General features: G+C 33.5%; 3 protein-coding genes across 5 annotated transcripts; 1 reads left to right on the forward strand and 2 right to left on the reverse strand.

Annotated features, from left to right (window-relative positions):
* Positions 1–1,845: 1,845 nt before the first annotated feature.
* On the reverse strand, positions 1,846–13,209 carry LOC120623442 (collagen alpha-1(III) chain-like). Of its 3 annotated transcripts, XR_005658707.1 has the most exons (10): positions 12,943–13,208; positions 12,583–12,785; positions 12,268–12,387; positions 11,194–11,398; positions 10,934–11,020; positions 10,512–10,580; positions 9,732–9,854; positions 9,107–9,234; positions 3,526–3,638; positions 1,846–1,970 (listed from the first exon to the last, which is right to left on the reverse strand). XR_005658707.1 is itself a non-coding variant. In XM_039889472.1 (9 exons), the coding sequence occupies exons 1-9, from the start codon at positions 13,020–13,022 to the stop codon at positions 6,772–6,774; spliced, it is 1,014 nt and encodes a 337-aa protein (XP_039745406.1). In that variant the 5' UTR covers positions 13,023–13,209; the 3' UTR covers positions 6,367–6,771. The 3 variants fall into 3 exon arrangements, 2 of the variants coding, with proteins under 2 accessions (XP_039745406.1, XP_039745405.1); XM_039889472.1 differs by lacking the exons at positions 1,846–1,970; positions 3,526–3,638 and adding an exon at positions 6,367–6,782 and having other exon boundaries at positions 12,595–12,785; positions 12,943–13,209; XM_039889471.1 differs by lacking the exons at positions 1,846–1,970; positions 3,526–3,638 and adding an exon at positions 6,367–6,782.
* An 865-nt stretch (positions 13,210–14,074) lies between these two features.
* On the forward strand, positions 14,075–14,562 carry LOC120623515 (p53 and DNA damage-regulated protein 1). The gene is made up of 2 exons (XM_039889566.1): positions 14,075–14,438; positions 14,507–14,562. The coding sequence occupies exons 1-2, from the start codon at positions 14,075–14,077 to the stop codon at positions 14,560–14,562; spliced, it is 420 nt and encodes a 139-aa protein (XP_039745500.1).
* A 909-nt stretch (positions 14,563–15,471) lies between these two features.
* LOC120623444 (60S ribosomal protein L30) lies at positions 15,472–17,273 on the reverse strand. The gene is made up of 4 exons (XM_039889474.1): positions 17,193–17,273; positions 17,052–17,106; positions 16,280–16,425; positions 15,472–15,671 (listed from the first exon to the last, which is right to left on the reverse strand). The coding sequence occupies exons 2-4, from the start codon at positions 17,070–17,072 to the stop codon at positions 15,497–15,499; spliced, it is 342 nt and encodes a 113-aa protein (XP_039745408.1). The 5' UTR covers positions 17,073–17,106; positions 17,193–17,273; the 3' UTR covers positions 15,472–15,496.
* Between the last annotated feature and the right edge of the window lie 739 nt (positions 17,274–18,012).

An 18,012-nucleotide genomic window follows, 5' to 3' on the forward strand; every position in this document is an offset into this window, starting at 1 on the left:
ATAAAGAAACAGCTGCATGGGTAGTAAACACTGACCTCTATTATAATACGCTGGACTGGTAATAAACACTGGTATTGAAACCATTTGATTTTGACAACTTTGGAGCTGATAACAATGTTAATTAAAGGTTCTCGTAACTAGCGCTAGTGATACCGGTTTTAAGAATCGATGACGATATAAGATTCTTCCGCTATTAATGATATCGAATTACTTTTTAACAGAAAATGTACCTACTATTTGTTCTTAAAGTTTCTGAAATGATCGGGAAGGTTGAAGTAACATCATAAATTTTGTCTGGTGGGAGGTTTCGGCCTTGGCTAGTTACCAACAAAGTGAGCCGCTAAGCGATTTCGCGTTGCGGTATGATGCCGCTAAAACTGTTTAGCGGCATGGTTTCTACAATACTGCTATGCCATTAACAGGTATCTTCTACAATCTTAGACCATACCATCAGCACTTACAAACAGGTGAAATTTTAGTCCAGCGCTAAAATAAAAAAAATGTATTCTATTATTCAATTTAAACGAATTGGTGAGCTGTAAGACCACAGACAAAACATTTATTACGGAACGACAAATAATACAGATGAACACCAATCACCACAGACCTCAAACACCCCAAAAACCCTTTTTATTTGGAATAGTACTTATCAGCTGTTGGAAATATTGGGTTAGGCTCACATAAATAAAATACAGTGCACATATTTAGAAGTTATTTATTTACTTTGTAACTTGAGATTTATTTTAGTTATCTACTAGGTAAAAATTTTTCATACTAATACTTTACTTTCGATTTATTTAAAGCAGGACCTACTTATAATTTATCATAGTACATACCTGCCGACTTAATAGGTTTGAATAGTTTTATAAAGTTTAAATTAAGTATCATGCCTTAACTTTAACAGTTATTATTTTTGGTCACAATGGTGCTTATAACAGCTTCTAGCAAGTAAGTTTAATGTAAATGTGTTAATACTCATCTGTAATCTCGTTTGCAAATTGTGGTTTTTAGAAAGTGCGTATCAACGACTCCCGTCAATAAAACTGGTTTACTTTCTTTTATAGAAAATTACTTCTTCCTATAATTAGTAAGGATACCGAATCCCCTTTTAACCTTCTACCAACTGTACTTTTTAGATCACTATCCTCGTCGGTTAATTCCCCTTATTTTCCCTCCTTATTCTCTCCACTGACATTGTCATTCCTCCTACCAAGACTAGTCTTCGTTTAGGAATCGGGAATACTCAACAACTGGTGTCGTATCGATATAATTTCCTTGATCCTAACTGATTATTAGTTCTGTTTATTACAATTTGTGTGTTTGGATACTTTATTTACTTATTTTTATTCCAAATATTAGACCATATTATATTACAGCATTTATTTTTATTTGCAACTCAGTTTGAGCAGCCATTAAAAGTAAACATAAAACGTATAACATATATTAATTAAAAAAAATAAGCTCTCAAAAGAATTAATAAAATGTAAACAGGAATATGAGCTGCTAAGATATAAGTATTATATGTCCAAGGCACAAAAAAGTAATGTTATAGTTACTGTACTTCTTTGAAGTGGTACGTACGTCTTAAAAAGTAAAGTATTCGTAAAATTTTTGGAACTTATCTATAGTGATTTCAATTTAGAATCTAAATTAAAAAAACTTATAATTATGTTCCAAAAATTTAGACAGTGTATTATTTAAAAAAATAAAAACCCCAATTTACAACATTCTTATTTTGATGACATTACCAAATGAATGAGCCATTTCAAGGAGCTTGATGATTGATGAATTAACACGTTTTTTGAACTTGTTACTAGACTGAAGGGGTAAAGGTGAAACAAAAAGTCAAATTACAAATAAGCTGATTTTAATTTATAAATTTAAAATGTAACTAAGCGTTGTACTAGTAAGACTATCCGAGGAACTTGCTTCGTGTCACACTGGTACGCCGTGGCACGGTGTGCTTCGACCTAGGTACAAAAAAAATGATGTTAGACAAGTTACAAAATATAATTGACAAACTTTAGGTAGGTTTCTAAAAAATGGTTCAAATTCGACTGACATTTCGGTGTCTATAATAATTGGTCTTATCATGTATAAACACCGCCAAACAGTCGATCGAATGCGTTATGATGTAGTTAATATACGTGGGAGATAAAATCTTTACTACTGTCACGTTACCAAGAATTATTGACTGGGAAACAGTCACTAGGTGGCCCTTTTTATTTCAAATAATCGTAGTTAAATTTAACAATACGGAATAGCTAGATAATCTCACACTGCCCTAGTGTATCTTTGTCTTCAGTATACTCAAAACTAAAATTACCTCTGAAACGTTTTTGATGGTAATTGATAATCCAAATCAAGAGACCACCTGCTGCTACCCAAAAAGTTAAAAAAAATCATTGAATTTTCACACTACTTATGTTACAATGAAAAAAAATTGCTAACAATCAAATGTTTACTAAAATATTATAACATTTTTTAACTGCAGTGTAGCAGCACCATCAATTTCTATGTACGACATATCAGGACTGGGTATGTTTACTTTATTATTTGTGTACAGTTTTCTCCTACCGCCCGAGTCATCATCATCAGTCAGCTGTAATCTACCACGCTGGACGCCTTTGCGAATATTATGGAGGCATGCAGGTTTCCTCACGATGTTTTCCTTCACATTTGAAGCAAGTGACATTTTAATTTTATAAAGCACGTAATTTAGAAATGTTAGAGGTGATTTCAAAGTCGGCCCCTCGAAAGTGAAGCCGAAGTCCTAACCACTGGGCTATCACTGTTGAGTGCAGTGTGATAATTTCTACTCACGTCTCCTCACGTTTACTTATTCGATCGCATTGACTTGCTGAACATCTTACGTAAGAATTTTCGCACTTCACGATCTTATGTCGAGCAACTTCCTTGGTGTCTGTTCATTGTCAAAGAGTCGGTTAACCGGCAGGAGAATTTAGCATTTTACATTTATGCTTTTATATTGTTTTGTGAATTTAGCTCTTTTTGTTAGTACTTGTAGGTTGAATAAATTGTTTTTCTATTTTATTCTTATGGTATTATGATAAATACGAACTTAAATAATAAAGAAAAGTTAATGAAAAATTTAGTAGAAAACGAAAGTTAATTAGTCACTATTTTTCATCACGCGAAGTATGGGGTTTTGTACCTAGCAGCAACATCTGTTGGTACTACGCCAAGCACGTCAAGAACATTACCCTACGGGCTTCGATATAAAATGCAAAATTCTCCTGCGCTTGTATGCCGCCCGTCCTTTGGTAGCGCAGCGGCGCCTTTTACATACCTATTGCTCAGCTGACTAGATTCTGACTCTCTCTTACATTCCTTCTATTATATTATATTCTCTATTATATTATCTTGGTGTCTCATTTTTTTTTTTCTTTTTGTGGTGTACAAATAGATAACATTACATTCTAATAATGAAACAATTTGTGACGTAAAAATTTAAAGTTATTTTATGAAAATTTGTCAAAAACGTTAAAAACTATTTAAAATTACCTTCATTTTATTTCGCCACCATGACTTCATTTGGCGTTGCCAACTTATTCGATTGCACAACATGTACTTAATCTTCAATATATTTTCATGTACATGTTAGTTTCATCCATATTCTGAAAGTTTAAACAACATTAAACATCATAAGTAAATTAGGTTAGGTAAGATTAGTTACATCTTTCTAGTCAGTAATGTTACCCGATGTAAGTGAAAGTTAATGGTACGAAATATCCCTATTAAAGAAAACAAAATCTTTCCATTTTTGTGTAGTCATGTCTTTGAATTATTCATCTGGTAGATATAACCTATGGATTGTTCATGTTTAACCTTGCCATTTGTATTAAGCTAGTACATTCTTAATTTGTTAAGAACCTTTCAAAAAAATATAGATCTCTTAACGACAGACTTAATTATTTAAATATGTTCTAATTGCCGTAACCTTATTATGCTTTGAAAAATACATTATTTCGGTTTCATTGTTCATATTTTTATTTATTTGTTTCTTATTATTATATTCCATACACTAAATTGCTTGGCATCTTTTGCACGTTATTGCCCTATCAATGTTTACATAAATATCTACGTTATCAATGTATATGTAACGTGTGACATGTTACCTCAGATCTTATTGTAACCTAGTTCTTATTGTTCTTTTAATTATTAGTCAGAACTTTTCGCCAATGTCACCTACAAGTGGCATACCTAACTTGGTCACTAAACTGGATATACTTTAGTTTGAGTCTTAATATCTTATCTTCTCTTATATCTTATGGAGGTATCGCACAGACTTATATTTTGATGCACGCATTTTATTTACTGTTGAATTGTGTAAATATATTCTACGGATCTCGGAAGACCACAATTTAAAATATGTTCAACGGCTTGGTCGACATATTAAAATAAAATCCGCTTAGCTGGCACTACTTGGATAATTATGCCATGGTATTATTCTTGTATTGTTCTTTTATTGGTCAATTTGTAAAGAAAAACTTAAAACTAAGATTTAAAATGCTATAAAAATCGGTATCTATCTAAAATACATCTAATTAATAAAATAGGAAGCAACGGTTACCTGAATTTCATATTTATACTATATCTTCAAAGTAGTAATGACTACTCTCGTTAGATGTGCTGCTCACGAAGCTTGCGCTAGAATTGCATCTTAGTACACTAATTATTCATAAGTCCGCCTACGCGCATTGAAGCAGCGTGGATTGGCTATGTCAATAAAATCTTTTCTAAGAGATAAGAGGCCTAGAGCCAGACGTGGGTCATTAATAGGCGGACGTAGATGACGACGATGATACTAAAAGTAACTATTATTCTGCTTAGAACTATTGATTAGTTCAGATTTTATACCTACAGCGTGATCAGTTCTATTGAGTTTAAAACCTCAACGTTATAATTAAATTGATCATCATTACTTAATACGCTATAAAATAGTTATACTTTAAATAGGTACTACAAGTCTGTCTCATTAATGTTCAAACATTTATAAGAAATGCAATATAAATCCTGCAAAATAAAATAATGTTTAATTGAATGAACAAAAAAATTAGTATAAATATAAAATTGTTACCTTGTGTCAAATCTGACCTAATCCGGAACGAAACCAGAGGACTTACGTTTTGTAAGCCAGCTATGTTCTTGTTTAACTATTTCTCACAGAGTAGTCATTTTCAATCAAAGTATCCATCAATAAACCTATTTAACTATTAATACCAAAATTTACTAGGTACGACTACGCATTGAACTTGTTAAGAACAAGGTAGGCATATAACCCATTAACATACAAAACTAAAACGCCAAGCGACTTTATGTCTTCGTTGTCCTAGTCTAACAGACTATAGGTACATATTAAAGAAATTAAACTACAAAAACAATCACCAAAAACAACTAACTCACAAAAACATTAAAGCCTGTCCAGATGAGGCGTTTTACGCGCAAGTCTACTCGCGCGTTTAAATTTATATTGCGTGGGAGATTCAGTTATGAACATGGACTCGGATACAGCGGTTGTATTGTGGCTTGCATACCATCGATGAAAACGTCGTAATCGAAGAAAGAGGAAGTCGACGATTTAACGTGCATCCAACGCTACTTGACAGTATATCCAGAACATTATACCCAAAGTTCAGAGAACAGTTCTTACTATTCACAAAAAAAATCTAATATTTCTTCCCAGTTCCTTCCTGAATACTCTATTGGAATACATAGTCTGAAGATTCCATATCCTATATGGCTACTTTTTTTTCAATTTCGTCTATAAAAAGTTCGGTGTCGAAGTTATCACGCTCTATTTTGTAATACGTCTACTCGCTACCAATTCGCGCGTAGTACTGCGCGTAGTACTGGACGCAGTAATGGCGCCTGAGTATCTATACTCGCGCATAGAACGCGCGAGTGAGGAAACGCACGTCATCATCTGGACGGAGTATATGCTCGGGAACGCGCGAGTCGTCGCGCGCATAAAACGCCTCTTAAGCCACTCCAAGCATCTAGGCTTTTAACATGATCGCAAGACTGTCCTTTAACCCAACTTTGGGAAATATCCTGTCTAATTCTCATAAACCAGAACATATTTACCACTACCTATACCTTTTATCAAAGTTTTGGAACCTTTGTACCTAGTTTTTGTAGCTTTCGGGTATTTGATAAATTGTGAGTAAATTTAACATATTTCCAATTTTAAATACCCTTTTTTGCCCACTTCAATCATTGGTAAATTTCCTTCAGTGTCATTACTATGATATCTTTCTTAACATGATAGGTACTAATTTATACAGAACTTCAATAGCTTTTTTCGCTTTATGGTTATATTTAAAATAATAAAAAGTGCGAAAATTGTGGCATTAAATTTTATTAAATTAAGTTTCTTATTTCTAAACATGGTACCTTTTTTACGTACCATTAAATACAACTAATCGGTGTTAATACAAAATGTATCGGGAAATCTCATTCATTCCATTGTGACTTATATGAAACATGGTTCATCGATAAAGTAAAACAAATCGCTCCTTTCTTATGTTATTTCATCATATTTTAGTCACGTCGTCATTAATTTTCTAGAGTCAAATTCATAACCATTCAAACAAAACGTTACACTGATCATGTTATATAATAATATATTCCCTATTATGATATAATAAGTGAAACCATTATGCATCCATTAATGCTTCATATCAATTGATCCAGCTATTTATTATTAAAGTTGAGTACAGATGTTCCTAGTTTTTCGACTCAAAGAGATCACCAACTGCCTGTAATACAAACAATAACAAAAATATTGATGCTATGCTTATTTTTATGAAAGATGTATACTTAAAGAATAATCAAAAGGCTTCGGTTCGGCAGTATACTAGGAGAACCCACTACAGTGAAACTTCTTTAGGTTTGGTAGGTAAAAGTCTTAAGCATGCATCATATAACGCATATAACATAGGACAAGTTGACAACTTCAGATACTGAAGCAAACGCCAAAAATACGGCTTCAGTAACGCTAAGCTACAATGAGAGAACACTACCTAAAGAAGTTCCACTTCTTTATTTTTAAATAATAGACTTGTTTTATATAAGCTATATATATCATACACATAAATAATACTGTTGTAAGCGGAAATTTTTTCAAATATAATTTTTTAAATATTGAAATTTTCAATATATACTGTTATATTGTGAACAATATATATTGTGAACACTCTCTGTCCTGTTTTTTTCATTTCTCAAGGATCAAATGATACTACACGCTTTCCAGTGTGTAAAAAACGACTTATATTGGTATTTTTACTCCACCCCTATGAATTCTCATCAATCACTATAATAATAATTGTCACACCCTAATACGTATAAGGTATAAAAGTTATAACTGCAGATAATCTAACTACGCAGTTCTATTGTTTAATTAACCTCGCATTGTTTAATTAGATATACTATACACATAAGTAATACATATAAGTACCATATTGAAGCATATCAAAGACTGCACTATTGAAAAAAGCGAAACAATATTATTTCTTTTTATACTCTAGATTGGAACTCCACTTGACTGATATACAATGTAACGTTAAATGTACATCCGGCTTATATTTTATATACGCCAGCATCTTCAAAAGTAAGCCATATGAAATGTTTATGAATAATGCTATTGTAAAAATTCCTTAATCCGTGTGTCCCGAAAAGTTCTTTAACTACAATTTTATTTCTCATATTTGTTTTCCCATTCTTATATTATAAAACCTTATAAGTATTGATAATGTATTTTTCATTTCTATATGAACATTATACTATTGAATTATTTAACCTTATGAAACCTCATTGTTTAAGTGTCCTTTTAGTTTCCTAAATTTTTTTTTGCAGGTATACAAGATGCTCATTTTCACAGAAGTGTGTATGTTTTTTTATTTATATGTAAAAATGTAATCATTAAAATTTCATATTTTTCACCTTCAAATTATTTGATCTTAAAACTTGTTTGAGTTTTTGACAAAAGTTTCTCTTAATTGATAGTGACTCGATGCAATTTCATGGCTATTTGGGCTTTCTGTATCACTAACAATTTTGGCAACCTATAACCTACATTAATAATTATTATACTAACAGTTATTATCATAGCCTCTTCAGAATTACTAACATTGTACAGTTGGTTTTACCATTGTCAGCAGCTGATTGCAATGGTTAGCTATAAGGGAAGTTGTAATATAGCTAAATGCAACACATTCCTGCAGAGAATATGTCTATTGTTTCTGTATGGTAGCCATATTATAAGCTTATCACTTGTCAGTGATAGCAATGCGCAATGCCATTTGAGGGTGAATGATCTCAAACATTATATGGATAAGGCTTGTGTGCCTCAAAATATTATACACTTTCTCTTGCATTTAACGGTAGCATCTTTTGTTCCATCAACAAAATTCCTTTATAATTTCAAGTTAATAATGTAAACAATCTTATTAGATTCTTTCATGTTTCAAATTTATAAATTATATCCTAGTGATTTTGTACATTATCTTAATATAAATATTCCTATTCCAATCACTGCTGATCAATCACCTATAAAGATGGTAATGTTTTCTGTAAAGGCAATCACAGTCCACAAGAATATATATTTTTGAAAACAAAAAATCATGATTTATAATTTCAAGTTAATAATGTACACATAGTCCCATAATATTCTATTATGTCACGTTTCAAATTTATAAATTATATCCTAGTGTAAATATTTTTGAAATAATAAAAATCATGATTTCTAAAATTTTCCTTAATATGTTTTTGATGTGGAAAAAAATCAGACATGTAGAACCCAGTCAAATATAATGTTGACTTGTGAATTTCATTTTGAGACCGTAAAACTAATACTCAATCTGTGTCTTTCCTTGTGTCATGCACACAGATCATGTTAAAGTATAATAAGCAAAGGAAATTCGTAAAATGCAATCCGCTTGTAATATGTAGATAAAAAGAGTTTATAGCTGAAATTGTAATGACAGGTGGAGCTGTGCTTGACCAGTGTGATGTTGGTCAATGTGTGTTTATTGATAGGTAATTTCAAAAGAAGAGATGTGGTTTGGAGTATAGTGGTTCTTACCATAGTTGTTGTACTGCGCCTGAGGCTGTTGGTAGGAGTTGTAAGCGGGTTGTGAGTACGTATCATAGGCTGGTGCGGCGCCGTACGCCGGCTCTCCGGCGCCATAGCCTGCGTCACCGGCGCCATTGCTGCAAACATACACGATTAACTAAACCAAACTAAAAACTCTTGAAGACTCTTATACTCATGGCATAGGTTGTGTTCAACAACCATGTGCTACTGTCACTATAATCCAAGTTGCCTTATTTTAAACAACAGTAATATTAATTAGTAATGTATAATTTAGTAATGTGCAATCAACTTGCGAAATATCGATTATGCAAGTTACTATCGTACTGCATAAGTGTTAATAAGAGCAAGACATAAAAAAATAAGATGAAAAGACATATAAAAAATTAAAATTCTGCAAATTCCTGGTTTATTAACTATTATTACCATTATCAAACTCTAGCATATTACTCTTAACTCTTACGTGCACAACTGAGTGGTAATTTTTTTTTGAAAATCTAACAGAAGACCTTGTTAAAACTTTTGGGAAATATTGAAGCTTAAAGCTATAAATAAAGCTGTTTATGTCCTAAGTAATGAGTTATTAGTAAGTTGTAAGTAACGAAATTATATTTACCCATAGCTTTCATTTTCATAACCTTGGCCCCCACTGGAGTACCCGTAATTGGCAGCATAGCCGCTGCTAGTGTTGTAGTTTGTAGTTGGTGCTGGTGCTTGCGAGTAGTTACCTTGATATGAACTAAAATAACAAAGCACTTAAAAATCGGCTCATATCATGCTTCATAGTAAATTCATGTATGCTTAATAAAATCATCAGTTTGTATATTATCTGCATCTAAGTATCAGACGGCAATTCCTATCGCATTTGTGTTTTCATCATGGATTTTATTATATTGATTCAGTTATTTTATTGATTTTATAGTGCAAAATTTTGTCTTACTTAGTTAAGAAGGCTAACTACCATTACATAAAGCAGTTTGACATTTATATTGAAATTACACTGTTATCTGACATCTTGATGAACCAAAAATATGGATTTTAAACTCAATGCATCAATATGCAACAATATTAATATACCACTTTAAACAAATTCAGTAGTCAGGAAGTCCCCACCTAGGTATTGTGGGCAAAAGAGGACTAAAATGAGCTGAACACAGTTTAACACATAAGTGAGTATCATGTTTAGTTTGGATCTTAGAAATGAATTAGTACTCTTTTATTATTTAATATTTTTAATTTAGTATGGTGTAAAAAAATATTTTAATATGGTGTACTGTGAGCCTCACCCACAGCCACAGAGAAGGCTTGAACTATTGAATTTCAAGCAAGCCCTAAGATTTTCTAGCAATACTCAAACTGTATACTGAATTTTAAGAATAATAATTATAGTATTTACCTTGATGTGTATGCTTGTGACGCATAAGGATCTGCCGGCGGTTGTTCATACGGCTGATACCCCGTATGTCTGGAATTACACATGGGAATAAAGAAAAGATCTGGAAAATACTATTATTTTTTGTCTATCCCAAATAGCATCAGTGGAGTTTATAGCGTCATATTTGTATCAGACGGCACATTCCTATCAAGAACTTGGATCATCATATTAATAATTATATATTGAAGTACAGTCCGATTCAAATATTAAGTCTTCGTTAGATTTGAGTGTAATTTTGGTAATCAACTCTACACTTTGGCTGGTAGGCTGATACAAAATATTGAATTCTGTGCGTCGAAACGCAAAGAGAAGTCATAAGTTTGAATTGGACTGAACATATTGAGTAAAATCATGTTTTATGGTGTATACACATGTATACTTACGAAGGTGGCCCATAACCATTGGCTGGCGGAGCATTGTGCACAGGTGGTTGATAGCTTGCTGGCCGTCCGCCCCTTGGTCCCTCGAATCTAGTGAAAGGCAATTGTATATTAGACTTAAAAACCCTCAACTCAAATTAACATCTATGAAAATTCTTTTGAAGATATTACAATGTCCTTTAAGTACAAACTAAAAAGAAATTCATGCAGTGGTAATAAATAGAGCTGGCTGATGATGACTAAAATTAGTCAATAAGCTGTACCTTCCACGTTTGGGTGGCCCTCCAGGGCCACTATGTGGACCACCACCTCTCTTAAATGGCGCCCCTTGCGGGCCTGGCGGCGGTCCCGCTTGATGTGGTGCAGGCGCTGGCCGTGGGGGCGCATTTGGCCCAATGATGGGAGCTGGGGGCCCGAGAGGTCCAGGTGGGCCACCCGTCTGTGGTCCTCCGCCTCTGCCACCTCGTCCTGACAAGTAGTAATAATATAGTTTATGTCTTTCATCAAAATTGCACATATCATGAATTGAGGTACTGGCTATCCTAGCTAGATTTTATCTGTGTTAAGGATAATTATAATATAAAATAAATAATAACTATTATAGATCTCAGCCAAATGTGATAGATATGAAATGCAGTAATGGCCGTTTTCACTAAAAACACAAACAAGGCAATGCACTGAGTTCATGAGGTAATTGGTTAAAAAATGATATACAATTACCCTTAAATGAACTACTAATTTAATGCAGGCTAGTAAATTTCACTACAATTTTATTTTTACTTCTAGTATTAGTATTTTTATGTTCATTAATTAAATTTTGAAATGTGTTGATTATGCACCATTATAATTTTAAATTCATCTCTTAAGACTCTCTTTGGCTCATTTTATATATTGCATTAACAGCCCTCCTCTGTAGTACAAAAATAAAATCAATATCAGCAGCCATAACCATAATAATATGCTGGGAAACTAACTAAAATAAATAATTAGATTTAGGCAATGCCTAGGTTCAGTTACAATGGGTATAAGTGTTTTATCAATAGCAGAATGAACATAAATTTACATCGCTCAATAGATTTGAGTGGAGCCGGCTATCTAACTTTTAAAGACAGTTGCTAACCAGTGGTGACCAGTTATTCATACAAATTTTGTTTGAGCATTAGGTAGTATAATATTGTGATAATTATTCTATCCATAAATATGTAAATATTAAACATAACGAGGAATTGAAAGTGGCAATTTGAAAAATTATTGAATTAGGCAGCTTTAAGTGATATAGCCTTCGGGAATCAGAAATGTGAAATTGAACACAACATATATATGCCCAATACTATTACCTCTCATTGGCATGCCACCGCGGCCTCCCCTATCATTTCGGGGCCCAAAATCTCCTCTACCTCGGCCACCTCTTCCTCTCATGCCACCAGGACCACCTCTGTTATTGTTGAATCCTCCTCCTAAACATAAATAGACTTAAATACAATAATTATTGCAACATAATATTCTTAATATTATGTTGCAATAATTATTGTATGTAATTACCAGAAAATGTAAATGTAATATTGGAATATTCTAAATTGACTGAAAAGGCCAGTGATATACATTATCAATATGGAAATAATTTATAAATAAATAAATTTGTAAGTAATTACTTTGTGGAGGACCTCGAGACTCAATTGTAGGTACAGGATGAGGGCCCGGCCCTTGAGGGCCCGGGGGAAATCTCCCGCCTCTATCGGCCCCGCCGCCGCGCATCGGTCCTCCCCGAAAGCCACGTGGGCCCCCGCGGGGTGGCCCGCCCCCCCTGGGAGGCAGGCCTCCGCCGCCGCGGCCTCGCATACCAGGCCCACCACCTCTGTTACCAAAATAAAAAAAACATGTTAGTATAAAGTCAATGGTGCTGATTGAATTAACCTATAAATTGGCTAATTAAAAATTTTCATGAGCTCTGGGACCAAAAATCATATTGATAGGTCCTAGATAACTATTATCTATATCTAATCTAGATTCACCTGCCACGCATCTCAAATCCTCCTCGGCCGCGAGGGCCGCCGCGTCCTCCTCCTCGGAATCCACGATTTGGGCCATCCATAATGAAAATGTTTTATGTACTGTAATAGTGTACCATAAATGAAATTAATTTATCATTTAGTTAATTTTATGTTACTGTAACTGCTTTACATTTAAAATTATATCTTTGGAGGTTATCTGCCTAACGCTCAAAATTCGCCAAACAAAATGGTGGCATGAAGGCGGGAGCCGGCAGTACTAATCATTAATCTGTGGCAGGCGTCACTCGCTTTCTCATCGGCGTCACCAAAGAGTATATACTATATACACCTATTATATAGGTGGGCGTTATAACACAAAACATATAATATAACACAATATATTTTTTTAACAGCGTACCTGTACCTGTTACCAAAGTACGCTTACAATGATTAGTCCAAAAGCCCACCAACAGTCAGATTAACGTCGAACCGAGCCGAGGTCCGAGTCCTCGCAGGAGGCACCCTCGGGTCGACATCTCCCACCTATCCCCCCGATGTCCTCGAGCCCCAGGATCTATTCTCATGGCGAGCTCTCAGGCTCGCCCCACTCCCCCGTAGACGCCGTAGCAACCCAAGTGGTTATCGGCAAGTGTCCATCCGAAAAAGAAAAAGAACAGCGTACCTAACACATTATTGAAAATGCTACCATGCTGTTATGATATAAATGATTTTCTGTGGTTATAGTTTAATTATTTTCTGTGGTTATGTTATAATTATTTTAGTGGAAATTTTGGATAGCGCAACACTTCGTAGGTAACGTCATTTAATTTTTCATAACCTAATCAATTACTACCTATAAACTATCTATAAACGTATAAGTATTATTTATTACATCTCATATTGGCTACTGCTACGGGATACTACAGTACCTCTTTCATCTGAGATATATTAATATGTTACTAATTTGTAAGCACACTTTATTTTAGCAATTAAATTTTTTTTTGCTGTTTTGATTTACAAATTTTTAAATGTGATCTAATCTGAGAGGAAAAAAAAAACTGAATTGAACTCAAATACAATTTCTATCGTGAAACAAACCAAGTGGAATTACGTGAATATTCATCACCAAGAATCTTAACTGGTGATAATTATTATGGATAACCAAGCCAAAGTTTTACAGTATCTCATTTCAGTAGAAAAACTGGCCGAAGAAATTATAAATGATAAACGTGATATAATACTTCTAGACAAGAGAAGAAATCAGAATCGTGAAGCACTCAGAGATATTAGTAAAGCCTGCCAAACAAATTGTTGGGTGACAGTTGGATCTGTTCTTCTAAAACATAAATTGACAGATACAATATCACTACTAGAAGCTGATCAAAAACAACTAAACATTGACATAAATAAGCTACGGAGTAATTTGAAAGTAAAAGTTAATGATTTAAGAGATTTAGAAATGTTACCCCCAGTGTCTGGTTCACTGCTAGTCCCTTTAACTAATAAAGAATCTGAAGGTATGTCTAGCGCTGGCCTTTTTGCATCCTAAACATAAACTAAAATGAACTTTAGCTTCTTTTAACAGTATTTATGTCTGCTAAACCTGTAGTAGAACAAAGACATTATCACCACTACATGTGATATGATAAACAGTGTTTGATTAATAACAGCAGTATCAGCAACTTGAAGAGGAACATTCTCTTTGTGTTGCTTATACTAGTGGATATTTTATAATTACTACTATCCTTATTTATTATATATATATTCCTAGCTTAACTATTTTCTCTAACAATAACTGATTTTATGAAGTGTTTTTTATATTACATTAGTATCATCTATTATATTCCCAAGGGTGGTAGACTAAAGCAGGTACCTAGACAAAAAAAAATGCCATATGTCACTGCTGCATTAGCTAATTAAGTAGTCTCATTGGTTATCGTGTCTCAGGAGGGCACCATCAAGAGCACCAAAATAACATTTGTTTGCATAGCTCAGCTATTAAAACCTGCATGTCTTTATAATAAATAAATAAAAAATATGCTTGTTTTATTGTATTGGTCACAAGTACACATTCAGTTCCTGCCTGTGTTAAGTTTTCTCTACAAAATTGCCCCTGACTGTAATCACATCTGGTGGTAAGTGATGATGCAGTCCAATAAAATGGTACTACTAGCCCCTAAGTGTAAGTTATAATATTACCCCATGGCACTAGTACACCGATGTTTTACAAACCCTATACCCCTCTAAAAGTAGCAACCACACAGGGATTGAACCTAGTCCCCAGGACCTACACACTGCCCTCGGTCATCAAAACTGATCACTGGGGGATTAGTGCCCCATTCACTAGTATTGTAGGACACTCAATTGAGGATTGCTTCTCAAAGTCAACCTTAGTTTGAAGAAAATATCATTGGGTCTGCACAATTAAGGTTTCTTTAAGTCAAGGTAGGTAGTACTCTTTTTAAAATTATGATTTTAAGATATGTATGATGGGCTTGGGTTGAGCAATAACTTCAAGGGCAGAGTTTGAGAGGGAAATTAAAGACTTTATAGTATGAACTAGTTTTTATTATATCTAAGCAGTTGCCTCCGGCAATGTTGTTATAATGTCAGAGTCTCCAGGGTCAGTAATGGCTAATGTGCACACTCTGTAGTACTTTCCGCAGGCAGTACCTAATTCAATGTTGTTTCCACTGTAATGGTGAACACCAGTCTTGGCCAATAGAGCATAGTACTCAATTTCGGATTTCCTGGAACAAAATAATCAAATTAAATCACAAATACATCTAGCTTAAACTTGACCACAATATCCTTATATTGATCCATACTGTTTATTTTATATCAATACAATAATGGGTCCATAAGACATTTTTCTTGTCTCATTCACTGGGCCTTATGTGCTCAAGACAAAAAGTCCACATACAAAATTCATTACTTATTTTACCTAAATAGTAAATAATGAACAGTAAATTTATGAAAAAATCTTTAGGTACTAGGAATATTTCTAGTTTTTAAATCAATTGTTTCATTTAAGGTCAACAATAATTGTTTTTTATTTTTTAACAATCAATAATTACAATAAAACAAATTTAAATAAGTGATAAATCTCACCTGCCAAACAAAAGCAAATGGATTCAGACTACTCCATAGGGTTCCCAAAAAATATAGAAATTCAGTAAAATCTTTATTTAGCTAGACTGGCATGAAAATGAAAATAAATAATATATTTTACAGTAATGTTTCAAAGTCTATAATTTTACTGAATTAAATTATGGGAATCCATACTTCTTAGTCCGAAGACTCCATATGCTTCCCATTGACAAATAATACCGGGAACTCTACTTCTTAGTAGTCTCACCTTAGTGGAGGTGCATTTTTGGCAATAATGACCAACTTCGCCTTGCCCTGACGTAGAGTTTTCAGCGTCTGCTTGTAACCAAGACAGTATTTCCCAGATTTCATAACCAGAGCCAATCTGGAGTTTATAGACTCGATAGTCTTTTTCTGTAAAATTAAGATGCAGAGTGAGCAATATGTCTAGATTAAACAAGCATACCTTTAGTTCATGGATTTCATAATATTGTTTTGTACAATATTATGAAATCCATGAACGTTAAATAATAATCGCAACACTTACAATACTAGCTAATGAAATGTGATACTTTTGACTGGCCAATATATCTTTTGATTTAAGTAGTGCCTTGTAGTGTGTATCAGTGAATCATAAAAATGTTTGCTGATGGTTCATTAACTGCAAATTTGTGTAACACAATATGTTTAGTTCTAGATCACCAATAATGACTATCATAGTTTATGCTGAAGGTTAATAAATACAAAATACAGTCAATCATCAGCAACTGGTATTAGTACTGGTCAAGTCTTCGATAACAGTTATCTTAGACTTAAAAGACTCTACCAGAGACTAGCTTCAAACATTCACCACTGTTCTCAATTAATAACCTCAAATGTATGTTACATCCTCAACCCCGCAAATTCAAGAAAAAGCGAGCCTATCGAGTAACACATAATGTAGGACTTTTAAAATAAGGAGATCATTTAAATGGATATTTAATAAATAATCATGCCAAACGTCCATAAAACACTCAACAAAAAAACACGTGCTTGCTTACCTGTTTCTTTGCGGCAACCATTGTGACAATTGGAAACAGAGATTACCCTGAATTACTGAAACCATAAAGAGACCATATTTTGTTAAAATTTAAGTCTTGTCTTAGTAAAATAATATAATTTTTAAGTTTTGTGTGACTAACCTCCGCAGACGCAAGCAAATCGGATTGAAAGAAAGAAAGTGGCTGTGTGGCTGTGCCTTGCTACATGTAAATACCAAAGAGAATAAAACGCTGTTTTATTATCTTTGGTATTTACAAGTAGCAACTTATTTTGGTGTTTTATAGTTTATATACTCTTTGACCACAATATATTATTATATTTAATATTTTTATATTTTAGTGTTTATTTTTCTTAAAGAATAATTGATCCTCATCTTCAGCTCCTATAATAGAGAATCAATTCCAAAAACATTCTAATAGGTGCATATAAACTAATAATATAACCTAATCAAAAAACATTCTTACTCTGTCAAATCATCTGTGTATATGAAAAAGTGTCGTCAAAATGTATTAAATTAGGATGGCACCACATTAGCATCCAGGTAACTCTTAAAAGAAGCGCCAAACCAAATATTGTTAGAGTAGGCTTGAAAAATAAACAAGGAAGTAAGGTTATATTTACCACAATATTTTGTACAACGTAAGTTGTTGAAATTCTCAATAATTAACTACTTTAGTCGATAATGACATTAAATTTTTTAACTCTGCATACTTCAATTCATCTACGATTGCTACATTCATACCATACCCTGTGCATCCACCAGCGCCATTGTGGAGGATTTTTGAACTGTTATTTAGCGCATACAACTGGACACTTTTTCAACTTTTCTCCCATATAAGATGACTCTCCTTACCTCTACCCTCCATAGGTAAAATGTATAACTTTTTGCCTTAGGGTAAAAGCATGCCGAAGATGCCTCACCGCGATTCATCTCGCTACCTCGATGTCACCTCCACTCCA

Source organism: Pararge aegeria, chromosome 4, assembly GCF_905163445.1.
Source record: "Pararge aegeria chromosome 4, ilParAegt1.1, whole genome shotgun sequence".
NCBI classification, from domain to species: domain Eukaryota; kingdom Metazoa; phylum Arthropoda; class Insecta; order Lepidoptera; family Nymphalidae; genus Pararge; species Pararge aegeria.

Bases quoted from the DNA above. Each gene is read 5' to 3' on its own strand.
- LOC120623442 (XM_039889471.1), bottom strand. From the start codon at position 13,022: ATGGATGGCCCAAATCGTGGATTCCGAGGAGGAGGACGCGGCGGCCCT. The intron at 12,786-12,942 runs GTGAATCTAGAT...TTTTGGTAACAG, and splicing joins GGATTTGAGATGCGTGGCAG to AGGTGGTGGGCCTGGTATGC. The intron at 11,021-11,193 runs GTACAGCTTATT...GCCTTTCACTAG, and splicing joins GGGCCACCCAAACGTGGAAG to ATTCGAGGGACCAAGGGGCG.
- LOC120623515 (XM_039889566.1), top strand. From the start codon at position 14,075: ATGGATAACCAAGCCAAAGTTTTACAGTATCTCATTTCAGTAGAAAAA. The intron at 14,439-14,506 runs GTATGTCTAGCG...TTCTTTTAACAG, and splicing joins AACTAATAAAGAATCTGAAG to TATTTATGTCTGCTAAACCT.
- LOC120623444 (XM_039889474.1), bottom strand. From the start codon at position 17,072: ATGGTTGCCGCAAAGAAACAG. The intron at 16,426-17,051 runs GTAAGCAAGCAC...TTAATTTTACAG, and splicing joins TGGTTGCCGCAAAGAAACAG to AAAAAGACTATCGAGTCTAT. The intron at 15,672-16,279 runs GTGAGACTACTA...ATTTTGTTCCAG, and splicing joins AAAAATGCACCTCCACTAAG to GAAATCCGAAATTGAGTACT.